At 37.6% G+C, this 13084-nt stretch overlaps 2 protein-coding genes across 2 annotated transcripts; one reads left to right on the top strand and one right to left on the bottom strand.

The window, feature by feature from the left end:
- The first annotated feature begins 2428 nt into the window (after positions 1-2428).
- Positions 2429-4997, top strand: LOC100806112 (HVA22-like protein j). The gene is made up of 7 exons (XM_003554410.5): positions 2429-2658; positions 2796-2869; positions 2973-3071; positions 3647-3706; positions 3844-3907; positions 4219-4434; positions 4716-4997. Exons 2-7 carry the CDS (start codon positions 2838-2840, stop codon positions 4830-4832), a joined length of 588 nt encoding a protein of 195 aa, XP_003554458.1. The 5' UTR covers positions 2429-2658; positions 2796-2837; the 3' UTR covers positions 4833-4997.
- A 207-nt stretch (positions 4998-5204) lies between these two features.
- Positions 5205-5672, bottom strand: LOC100786476 (uncharacterized). Its single transcript, XM_003553568.1, has one exon. The coding sequence runs from the start codon at positions 5670-5672 to the stop codon at positions 5205-5207; it is 468 nt and encodes a 155-aa protein (XP_003553616.1).
- Positions 5673-13084: the final 7412 nt, after the last annotated feature.

Below are 13084 nucleotides of genomic sequence, written 5' to 3' on the forward strand. Positions count from 1 at the left end.
TTGCTAGATTTTTAATAATAACATGATTCCCTCCTACTATAATTGATTATGTTTTCTCCACAATAATTATTATTAGCCATTTCTGATAGCGAAGACAATTAATTTTGAAGTTTGATGATTGATAGTATTAAAAAAATCATTTTTTATTATTTTTTTTTCATTTTTCTTACTTATCTCTTTCCTATTTTTTTTCTTTAAATCAAACATTCCTAAAATTCACTTTGCACCCACTCTATTTCTAAAATACTTTACGAAATTGAAATAAATGCATCAAATTTAAAAGCATTTTTAAATAACGTTGTTAGTTGGCTAAATTGACCAAACAAGCTGGGCATCGTATTTGCTTACGTCGCATATTTATATACATCCATGAGTATTATTTTGTATAAAACTCAAATTTACAGACAGAGACGATTATTGTTGATTAATCTTAATTGATTTATTTAAAAACATAAATTTTATTATTTATCACTTGTATAATTATCCATTATATGATATAAGCAATGACTTTTCACCTATCGAGTTCGACGAATAAGGTGAAAGAACCCCCTCCCCTTCTTTATTTTTTTTTCTTTTTCTTTTAATAGACTGGGACTGAAGAGAAATAACAATTATACTCACACACGAGTGAATGATTAATTTAGTTCCTGTATTATATATTATTTTAGTCTTTGGAATTAAAAAAAAATACTCAAATAACTTGTTAAAATTAACATTTTTTTTCTCATTTTAATCACTAGTCCAAACATTTAAGTGATAATAATAATAAAAAATTTAGAGACTTGAATAAAATGGGACTAAAATGAGAAAATGTGGTTAATTTTAGGGACTTAAATAAAATTTTAAGAAATTTTAAAATTTATTTAAGTTTATTTTTAGTTTTAAAGACTAAAATGAAAGTGAGATATAAATTTAGAGACTGAATTGGTTATTTACTCTCTGAATTAGTTTTATCTACATCTTTCAGTATTTTTTTTCTCTGTACTGATGTATCCAGGCTAAATTTACGTGTACATTCAACATTTTTCTATGAGAAATTCCGTCGTCATATCCAGTAATTTATTCGGGAGGAGGCCAGAAAAAGAAGGGAATAATAAAATAGAGATAAACTGTTAAGGATCCCTAACCTCTAATAAAAAAAATTACTAGGATAAATGACATAAATTGGTAGGACACCCTGAACACCTTTTCTCTTGAACTAGAACTAAATGTTTGTGTTCTGTTGACAAATGTCAAGAGAAGGGTCTGCTGTTTGTCTCTCTGACCACTACACAGCTCAAGCAATATTTGGTAAACTTTCAATGTCCGCCTACCTATGGAGACAAATTATTGTTTTTGACAAACGAGTTTTTATTTATTTATTTTTTTGCATAAAATAGAGTATTTTCCATAAAAAAAACTATATAATAATTTTATCAACCTATTTGTTTCATTAATAGAGTATTAGCCCATAGATCTTTTATTTTATAGTTATAATGATCAAAATCTTAACAGAAGTGACCGAAAATCTTCTGAATTCATAAATGAACATATGTAATGAAAGTAATAAATTAATCATAAATGAAAACCTTTTCCTCGCTTGTGCTGGAAGTGTACACATGCCCCTATCATATATATATATATATATATATATATATATATATATATATATATATTCATGAGAAATTCGGAGGAACTTAACTCCTTCAACTGGTCAAATCACTAATTGAACTCTGATATCCTTCAACTGGTCAAATCACTAATTGAACTCTGATATTTATCATATTTTTTCCTCATTTTAATTATTAACCCGGAATAGGCTAAACCATCGATGAAAATTAATTTGGATCATGTAATAACTCAGAATCTGTCCGCTTCGTTTGTTGCATCTCACTATTTCGAAGAGTCCTAATTGGCTAATTGCAACAACGGTGATACTGATAAGAACCAGTGAACGGTTTTGTTATTGAATGTATCATGTAGTTGGATCAACAACCATCATTCATGGTCATTACTCATTAGATTATCTACAACTAAACATTAACTATTCTATCTAATTCCTATTTTTCTTTACTTCTGTCTCCGAAAAATATTATTCAGCTTTTTGGTACACTAATCATTTTAGTCTTGATTGACCTAATCAACTAAGGAAACAATGGTACACTAGTAAATTTGTTGACTTTTATATGAAAGTTATATTAAAACAATTTTTAATTGCATGAAAATTAAATTGATTTTATGATGTATCCAGAATGACGTAAATGGCCTTAATCGGTGGTTGCCTTAACTGTCAAACGGTGAATCGTTTTACTTTCAGAAGAATCCTCGTGAGTGGCGTATGTGACAAGAAATCCCGTTTAATCATTCTTTCTCCTCTGATTATTTTTATTTTTGAATTAAATTTCTGCAATAGGTCGTTCCTTTCCTATATATACATTCGCAAGGCTTATTCACCTTTCAGTTTTTCATAGACAAAAAGGGTCATTCTTCTAGTCTTCTAGAGGATTAAACTAAACCCCATTTATTGACCAAACTTTTATAAGTCTCTAACTTGTTAATTTTCCTTTTGCGGTTACGAGTACCCCAATTCCCTGTTATCAACTTCGGGTGTCTCTGACTCTGTCAAACGTGGTACTCAGAACCCAGGCGCAGGTTTATTGGATTCCCGTAAAACGACAGGTAACTGCTGAGCGAATGTTTCCCGTGTTTTTCTGTTTTCTTAAGGAGGGAGAAAGACATTGTGTCACGCAACTGCAACTGCCCTAAGTTCCAAACAAAGCTTTAACGGTTCAGAATTTTTTATGCTTTTGTTTCAGAGTTTCCGCGGTGGTTGTTTGTTGATTCAGTAGGGATCGGAAATGTTGGGAGATTTCATCATTCGATGTCTTATGTAAGTGTAAACCTTTTCTTCTTCTTCTTCCAATTTATGATTCTTCTCTTCATGTTCGAGATTGTTGTGCTGTTCAACGTTCTTATATCATCTTGGATTTCAGACTGATTCTGGGGTACGCGTATCCTGGATTTGAATGCTACAAAACTGTGGAGAAAAACAGGGGTGACAATGGGGAACTTCGATTCTGGTGTCAATACTGGTACGAGAATCCACTTTTCTTTGGCAATAATTTAGTTCTGAAATGTTTTATTCGGCTTTTGATTGCTTGTATGTTTGTTATAATTTTTTCAGTTATAATGATTGCATTTTAATTTTGAAGATTTGAGATGATGGAGAAGATATGAGCATAGATCTTACCAACAATTAAGAATTAAAAAAAAAAATAAGTGCTTGAGTTTTTGCCTAGGAAGGGATCTTCTTTAGGAATATACAAAGGGAGGTCATACCTTGAAAGGTGGAGCAAACAGAGAACCATGTGCAACTTTATGAACATGACTAATATTTTAAGCCCATTTACCAGTTGAATAGACAGTATGAGAATGATATATGTAATCATCCTATCAGAAGTTTAATGATGAGTGTCATTTTTCTTACAGAATGAGAATGATATATTGCTGCTGATTTATGTTGAGCTTGCAAAATTCATAGGAAAGTTGGGGGGAGAAATATTTTCGAGCGATACCTTGTCAAAATTTATGTTAAATTATTATATATCATTGTTGGATTAAGCCGTAGTGCCTCTTATTCATGTATTTGTGTATCGTCAATTTGCAGGGTCATTGTAGCACTTTTCACAGTACTGGAGAATTTTACAGATGTAATTATTGGATGGTGGTGAGTGCCTGACTTGGCATTTTAACCGTTTGAATATTGATTTTTTTTTTTTTTATTTAGATATGTATGGGTGTGTAAATGTGTAATTGATTTTGATTCGTGCAATAAATTGACGTGTAAGTGTAACGTTGATGTAGGTTTCCCTTATACGGAGAGTTGAAGCTTGCACTCTTTATCTACCTGTGGTATCCCAAAACTAAGGTAAGAATATAATAGCGACGAGGATGCCTCTTGGGCTCATTTTAACACTTTATTTTGTTACTTTTGATTTCTTTTTTGTTAACTAAGGAAGGTTCTTTTCCCCTGTACCAAAAAAATAAAATCTTGCTTCAAGGGTGTGTGGAAAGTTCATTAGAATTTGCTTGAGTGCGGAAGAGTTACAAGAATTTAGTTTGAGCGAGCTTTATGTTCAAAATTTCATTTTATTTGTTTCTAACTTCCTAACTTGAAACTTGTTCTCCAACAAAGCTGAAACACATGAATTGGATGATATAAATGTTTGCTTAATGCAGGGGACGGGATATGTTTACAATACTGTGCTGCGGCCTTATGTATCAAGCCATGAAAATGACATTGAGAAAAAGTTCCGAGAGTGGCGGGCTAGGGCATGGGATTTGGCCATTTTTTACTGGAAAAACTGCACAGAGTTGGGGCAAGCTACAACTTTCCAGATTCTCGACTATTTGGCTGCACAGTCTAAAAAATTCTCCAGCAAATCTTACTCTGAGGTGAATTTCCCTTTTCAATAGTAACATCATAACTTCAGAAGTCAGAACCATTCTCAAATTGACTATTAATCATTGTTAGTAAACTAAGTTGCAACGGAAAGGCCACTGATTTATTTTCCAAAATGCGTGACATGGAACTCTCTAAAATCTAATCACTCAGCCCCAATAAATAGTAGCACATGTGAAACAAAAATTAAGCACTCCTAAGAAATTAATTAAACTGTGCACATATAAAATCTCTACAAGTAGAACTGTTACTGAAAGATAGTGTTACATTGCAGAAAAAAGACAAGCTGGGTCCAACTCCAAGTGCCCCACCATTGTCTTCGCTTCGAGAGTCTCTCTTTGAGAACAACCAAAACAAATTCCCAGGCCGCAAGAACAAGAAAGGGGACTGAGGTGCTTTAAATAAAGTGAATCCTCACTACAGAAACTGTAACATTTTTGTACATACTTACGTCAACCCCATAATTAGCCTCATTCTGCTTGTAATATAAAAGAATTGCTTTGTCTTTTGTCCCCCTTCTCTTTTGAAACACTTTAATCGATTATTAATTCTTTTATTCATTCGTATATACTTTGAGTTTGAGGCCACAACAACAATTGCGAGGCAAACGCAGAGCCATAAAAATCCTATACAAAAAAGAAGCATGTGCATAATTGCATATCCTAATTCTTGAATCAAACACAAAGCAAAGGACTTGCAGTCATTATTATTATTATTATTATTAATATTGGAGTATAATTGAATAAATATGATTTGTCGGTTGTCAAGAGTAGCATCTGCACACGTGAACCCTGAGAGCGTGGAGCATTCGACTGAAAACCCGGGAAACGACGGGAATGAAGTGGTGGTAGAAGAAGCCGAGGCAGGTGGCGGAGAGGCGGCGGAGGAAGTGGGGTGTGGAGGCGCCGCCGGGGGAGGCGGACATGGGCTGAAGGTAGGCCCAGGCGGCCTGCTTGACGAGGCGGTTGCGGATGGAAATCTCTTGGCCGGAGTACGCGGAGGCGGTGGGGGAGTTCACGGCGGCGTAGGGAGAAGGAAGCACGTCTCGGAGGGAAGTGTAGGAGGCGGAAAAGGGGGATTTAAGGGATACAAGTTCGAAGCTTGTTGTGCGCTGCGGCGGCGTGGCGGGGAGGAAGAGTTTGGGCACCGATGGGGCAGCGATGGAGTTGTGGCGGCGGAGGGGCGGCGACTCTGACGGCGCGGGGGTTGTGGTGGACTCTGTCTCTGCCATGCTGTGTGGTGGACTAGTAGAGAGGAACACGCGGTGGAAAAACTTTGGACCAAATGAAAGTGAGAGAGAAAATAATAATAATAACACGCGATTCGATGTGCACCAAAAAAAGCTAAAAATAAAACAAATTAGAAACGGTCCATCATTATTGCAATTATTGCTTATGTTTTTTTCTTTTGGTTTATCTTTATCTTTTTCCTCAAATTCAGATCCACTTTTCTTCTTCACCAACTTGAACCAATCCAACCTCAAGCTCATGGGTGTTTATGAATCTTACTGATCGATTGCCTTTGGCTCACCTCTTTTCTTATTCTTAGATTCTCAATCTATCATGTATTTCGTTAAAGAATGATCGTTGTTAGTTTTTTTTTTTTTACGGCACTTGTAAAAAATTAAGCAACTTATCGAGTAAATTAATTAAATATTTTAATAAAGACACAAAAGTCAAAATTGTTATTAATATTTTAATTACCCTCAAAACTAAATGCATGAAACACGTGCCATATTAATTCATTCATGTCACGTGCTTTTGTTGGTGAATGAGTTACTGTCCAATTTTTCAACTAAGATAAAGAAGAGAATTTGGTACCATGTTGTCTAGTCTACTTAATCCATTGTCTTGCATTTTGTGTTTAAACCAAAAGGCTTTGAATTTGTTTTCTCGTTAGAAAGTTTAGTTTTTTCACTTGTTAATGTATTTTTTTTCTTTTTTCAATATTTATTTTATCTAATATTATAGTAATTTACTTCAATATTAAAACAAACGGTTAATTTTTTTCCTTGTGATTTATTCGTCTCACCTTCATGCCTCATATGCTTTTTTTAGTAGATCTGGTTTATAAATAGTAAACAACTCTTAAAAAACAATTTTATTAATTCATTAATCTTTGTAATAATATAATATGGTCTAATAATAAAATAATATGAGATAATAATTTAATTATGGTAGACTAACATAGTGTGACTTTGTTCCTTAACTATGGGATCGGGATTCTATTACAAATCCATGCTATGAAAAAAATATTTGTTGGAAAGAATTAGTACATTAAATGAATTTAGTACTTTGAAGAATTAAGCTATTTGACAATTTGTTGGTTAAGAGGTGAACATATGACCATGGAAGCAGCTCAAGTATATGTTTTGAGTTCAACATATTTTTGAAGAATTTGAAAAGTATTTCTAAATATGCACTTAGTTTTTAGCTCTAGGTTGATGGTTACCTTGATAAAAAAAATTAAAAAATAGTTGGTGGATCGGAAAAAATTGGAAAAAAGAAAAAACAACAAAATAAATTGCTGAATTTGAGCTCATAAACTATTATTATTACATGCACAAGCAGTCTACCAAACTTTCTGAAAGGGATAAATAAACCAAGAACCAACTTTAAAGAGTACCAATTTTTAAACGCATAGTTATGTTACATATAATATATTATCGCTATCATTTACAGATGAGCAAATGATAGATAATATATTCTCCCTATCAATTTAAGATGAGCACATGATAGCAACGTTAAAGATAAAAAGGTAATAACGTGTTACGTTTTACAAGAGCATGTATCGTATAGTAATGTGCTGCTTTGCGCTTTTAAAAGAAAAAAAGAATGTGTTACTTTTACAATTATGAATTTAGATACCATAATTGACAATGTCTGTGAACCATTAAGGATATATATTAACCCCATGTTTAGATCGATACATGTTTGCAGTAAAATTAAAAAACTCACGTTCCTGAAGTAAAATTTTAAAAGCTAGAACTAATAGCGTTGATTTGGACGTGAAAAATCACGTCTCATGTAAACAATGCAAAAAATCATTAAATAAATAGTTTGACATTAAAGAAACTAATAAAAAAAATTTCAAAGTTGCATGATAACAAACAAAATAAATATGTTATTTAGTGTCTTATGCGTGTAAGAATGTAAAAACTTAAATATAAAGATTTTTTTAAGGCAATGAAAAAAAATAAAAAGGTTTTTAAATTCAATAAAATGGTAGAATGAAATTTTAAATAAAATAATAATGAAATTTCAAGTAGGTTATAAACTAATTTATTTTTCATAAGATATTTGAGGTAACTTATCAAAAATAAGTTACATGAAGTAGCTCTTTAAAAAATTCCTAAGACTTTTACCCACATAGCCCATGGTCACGACTAAAAAGACCTGAGAATTTTTTTAAACAAATATATCATCACGTAATAATTTTTATATATTGTTTTATGTTATTTTTATAACTAAATTGAAATTATTGTTTTATTTCATTTTTTTTGTTCAGATGTGACATTTAATTAAAAAGTATTAACATGCTGATGGTTAGTTTTTCTATTTTGACATATTATCTTCATAAGTTCATACTAAATAAATTTTCAATTCATTGTGAAATATCAATAAGTAATGGATATGAGATAATAGACTTAACATATTTTTTTAACAAAATCAAAAACACAAACAAAAACTTAAATTATAAAGAAAATAAAACTAAATATTAGAATATTAATAAAAGACAAAAATATATGTTAGCTTTAAAACTAAATAATATTTTTGTCAATGGTAAGCGATAGCAACCGAGTCAAAGCATTTTCTTTGAGAGGTAAAATATAAAATTAAATTATAAATATAAAACTAATATTTTAAAATATATAAATAAATTAAAATTATAAAAAAAAAAGATGTGACATATTACTTGCAAGCTTACCTAAATCTGATAAAACTCAACTATGATGAAAATTAGTTTAAAAAATATAAATTAATCTCTTTTCAACCTTGACCTATCTTGCTTTTTTAAGGAAGGGGACGGTGGGAGTCAAACATGTCTTCGACCCTTCTTGGTATCATATAATATCAATGACATAATTTTTTTGGAATAAATTAAATGATAAATGATAACATAAGAATAATTTAAATAAAAAATATGATATATCTTTTGGGGGTTTTAAAGACATGTTAACAAAACATATCATTTTTAATGAAATTGTATGTTTATTTTCTTATATAATATACATTTTGATACGAGTACAGAGAACACAGAGCTTAGGAAGGAAGATGTTGAGGAAGAAGATGATCTGAGTAAGCCGGGAGAAGAGAATAGAGGGGTGCAAAGAGAAGGAAAGCCCAAAAGGAAGGTTCTCAAGCCCAATTATCTAAAGGATTACGTTTAGGAGAGAAACAGAACAATATACTTCATCATACTTAGCCTTATGCCTAAAATAGGAAAATTACGAATACATACTCATTTAGAGGATAATGACAAGCAATTCTGTTATATGCATATTCTAGAATTATTCCAGTAAGACAGCTCAGCATAATTCTGTTACTAGACCATCTATATAATATCATGTAAATAAAGCATAAGGCAATGAAAATATATTTTCCCTTAACTACCTTTTCTTCTTCATCTCTTCTGTGGAGGGTCTGGACCTCGAAATCCAGAAGCTATCACTGGTGCTTTCATTGACCTTCCGCTTCCATGGCGGATTCCGGTACTGATCGCGTCGAGGCTGCCTTAGACCGCCTCACTTCCCGCATTGAGGACCTCTTGCAGCACGTGACTCCATCAGCCTCACCCCCTTTTCCTCCTCGCAGTCCGATTCCTGCACACACACATCAAATGAAATTAGACGTTCCTAGATTCGACGGAACGGATCCTATGGGCTGGATTTTTAAAATTACTCTATTCTTTGAGTATCACGGCACTCCCGATACTGACCGTATTACCATTGTTGCGTTTTATATGGAGGGAAGGGCCCTTGCTTGGTTCCAATGGATGTCAAGCAACGGCCAATTCACCTCTTGGCCCGTATTTCTACAGGCCTTGCAGACCAGGTTTGCTCCGTCCAACTACGAGGATCCCTCCGGATCCCTATTCAAGTTAATTCAGAAGACCACAGTTGCAGAATACTTATCTGAGTTCGAGGAGCTCGCGAACAGGGTTGTCGGCCTCCCTGCTCCTTTCCTTTTAAGCTGCTTCGTTTCTGGCCTTGCGCCGGAGATTCGTCGCGAGGTGATGATCAATCAACCGCTGACGGTGGCACAGGCGGCGGGCCTCGTGCGCCTCCACGAGGAGAAGTTGCGCGATCTTCGCTTCGATTTCCGTCAACCCAACCGACCTCGCCCTCTTCAGCTACCACCATTGGCCCCGCCACAGACTTCACCGCTTCCAACCTTCACACCTCCACGCGCCTCCACCCTTCCCCCTTTGCTCCCTCTGCCGCCACGTCCTAACCCGCAACCTCCACCGATGTTTCGTCGCCTGACCTCGGAGGAATTGGCTTCGTGCCGCGAGCGCAGCTTGTGTTTCTCATGTGATGAGAAATTTCACAAGGGCCATAGATGCGCCCCTAGGGTTCATCTCCTGATAGCAGATGATGAAGACCCTCTTAACCCCGCGGATTCTAATATAAACCCACCAGATTCACTCGACCCGCCACCCGGCCCACTGGACATACCCGACTCACCAGCCCACATCAGTATCAACTCATTAGCGGGTCATCTTGCACCCGAGACCTTGAGACTACTCGGAACCATCTCCGGCGTGCCCGTCCTGGTGCTCATTGACGGTGGGAGCACCCACAACTTCATCCAGGAGCAACTCGTTCACCAATTGGGCCTTCCTTGTCAATCAACTAGCCCATTAAAGGTCATGGTCGGAAATGGGCAGCATCTGCAATGTCACACGACTTGCAATTCCACCACTCTCGTCCTTCAACATCATTCCTTCACCGTGGATTTATATGTCCTTCCCATTGCCGGCGCTAACATTATTTTGGGTGTCCAATGGTTACAGTCCTTGGGCCCAGTTTTAACTGATTATACCAAGCTTACCATGCAATTCTTTCATGATGACAGGTTAGTGGAGCTTAGAGGTGACCCCGACGCTCACAGAGAACTCTTATCTTATCCACAATTCCGGCGTGTCTGCCGCCATCAACCACAGAGCCTCTACTTTCACATCACAGTGCTTCCTGAGGATTTCGAACATCCGTTGACCAAGCCTGTTGACCCTCAGGTTCAACATCTTCTCCATCAATTCGCCATTCTCTTCCAAGACCCCACCACTCTTCCGCCGGCAAGAGACACGGACCATCAAATTCACCTTCTTCCACATGCGACACCCGTGAATGTCAGGCCATACTAGTATCCATATTACCAGAAACGCGAAATCGAAGCTCAGGTGGAGACCATGCTTCAACGGGGCATTATTCAACCCAGCAAGAGTCCCTTCTCGTCGCCGGTATTGTTGGTAAAGAAGTCCGATAACACCTGGCGCTTCTGCGTGGACTATCGCGCATTGAATGCACTGACCATCAAAGATCATTTTCCGATCCCGACGATCGATGAGCTTCTGGACGAGCTCGGAGGTGCGACTTGCTTTTCCAAATTGGATTTGTTGCAGGGGTATCATCAGATACGCATGCAACCGGAAGACATTCCGAAAACGGCCTTCAGGACGCATCACGGCCACTTTGAATTTAAAGTGATGCCCTTCGGTTTGTGTAACGCGCCTTCTTCCTTCCAGGCAACCATGAACACTCTTTTCCGGCCGTACCTCCGGCGATTCATCATCGTGTTCTTCGATGACATCCTCATCTATAGCGGTTCCTTCAGTGAGCACTTACGTCATCTGCAGGCCACATTTCAGATACTCTATGAGAATCATTTTGTGCTTAAGCTCTCCAAATGCCTCTTTGCTCAGTCCGAAGTCGAATACTTAGGCCATCTGGTCTCACACAGAGGTGTTCAACCTGTCACTTCGAAGCTTGATGCCATTGCTCAGTGGCCAATACCACGTTCAGTCCGAGCTCTGCGGAGCTTTCTTGGACTCGCCGGATTCTACATCCGGTTCATTCGGGGTTATGCCACCATTGCCGCCCCTCTTGTGAAGGCCACCACGGTTGAGCCTCTCCAGTGGAACTCCTCGACTCAGGCAGCCTTCGACGCTTTGAAACAGGCTCTGACCTCCACTCCGGTCCTTTCCCTCCCTGACTTTCAATTGCCTTTTACAATTGAAACTGATGCTTCTGCAATCGGAATGGGGGCTGTCTTGTCACAACGGGGCCATCCAATCGCTTACTTTAGCAAGCCTTTTAGTCCGAAGTTGCTTCGAGCCTCGACTTATGTTCGAGAATTGTTTGCCATCACGGCCGCCGTGAAGAAGTGGCGACAATACCTCCTCGGACATAGCTTCATCATTTTAACAGACCATCGGAGCTTAAAAGAATTGATGAGTCAGGTTGTTCAAACACCTGAACAACATACTTATCTTGCTAGATTGATGGGCTACGACTACCAGATCCAATATTGCTCCGGCAGTCACAATCAGGCCGCAGACGCGTTATCCTGATTGCCGGAAAACCCCTCTCAGGCCCTCCTCATCTTATCTGTTCCATGTCTCACCTTTCTAGAGGAGCTTCATACCCAGCTTGCTGCGAATTCTTCCTTCCAACACCTATTCCAGGAGGTCCGGGATACTCCCGACAATCACCCTGATTTCTCCACTGCCAACAAGCTCCTGTTATATAAGGGACGCATCTGGTTGCCGCCGGACTTACCAATCATCCGGACCTTGCTCACAGAGTACCACGCAACCCCTACGGGAGGCCACGCCGGCGTCGCGAAAACAGTAGCTCGACTCACCACCAACTTCTATTGGACTGGTCTACGAGATGACGTCATGCGCTTCGTTGCCAACTGCGTTGACTGCCAGGTCACCAAATATGAGACTAAGAAAACAGCTGGTCTTCTCTGCCCTCTCCCTGTTCCAACTCAACCTTGGTCTGACTTATCCTTGGATTTCATATGTGGGTTACCATCGTATCGGGGTAATACGACGATTCTCGTCGTAGTGGATCGCTTCTCCAAGGGCATCCACCTGGGCATGCTTCCTCAGAGCCACACCGCTCTTGCCGTAGCTCGGCTCTTTTTGGACTTAGTTGTTAAGATCCACGGCCTTCCCCAGAGCCTCGTCTCGGACCGTGATCCACTCTTCATTAGTCAGCTATGGCAAGAATTATTCAAATCCAGTGGTACCCAGCTTCGGATGAGTTCTGCATATCATCCACAAAGCGATGGGCAAACTGAGGTCTTAAATAGAGTGGTAGAGCAGTATCTGCGTGCGTTTGTACACAGGAAACCGGCAAGCTGGGGAAAATTATTACCCTGGGTTGAGTGGTCACACAATACCTCTTGGATGGAGAGCACGGGCACCACTCCTTATGAGATTACTTTCGGCCAGAAGCCCTTCAATTTTCCCGATTATCTTGCGGGGTCTTCTAAAAATGCTGCAGTGGAGGAGATCTTAACTGAAAGAGACACTACCTTCCAGTTGGTTCGCAAAAAGTTGCTGAAAGCTCAAAGCAAGATGAAACTTTATGCTGATCAACACCGTCGTGATGTACAGTTCGCAGTTGGTGAT

Source organism: Glycine max, chromosome 19, assembly GCF_000004515.6.
Source record: "Glycine max cultivar Williams 82 chromosome 19, Glycine_max_v4.0, whole genome shotgun sequence".
NCBI lineage: Eukaryota > Viridiplantae > Streptophyta > Magnoliopsida > Fabales > Fabaceae > Glycine > Glycine max.

Excerpts from the sequence above, each read along its gene's own strand:
- LOC100806112 (XM_003554410.5), top strand. The coding sequence starts at position 2,838 with ATGTTGGGAGATTTCATCATTCGATGTCTTAT. Across the intron at positions 3,908-4,218 it reads TGTGGTATCCCAAAACTAAG|GGGACGGGATATGTTTACAA; the intron begins GTAAGAATATAA and ends TGCTTAATGCAG. Across the intron at positions 4,435-4,715 it reads CCAGCAAATCTTACTCTGAG|AAAAAAGACAAGCTGGGTCC; the intron begins GTGAATTTCCCT and ends GTTACATTGCAG.
- LOC100786476 (XM_003553568.1), bottom strand. The coding sequence starts at position 5,672 with ATGGCAGAGACAGAGTCCACCACAACCCCCGCGCCGTCAGAGTCGCCG.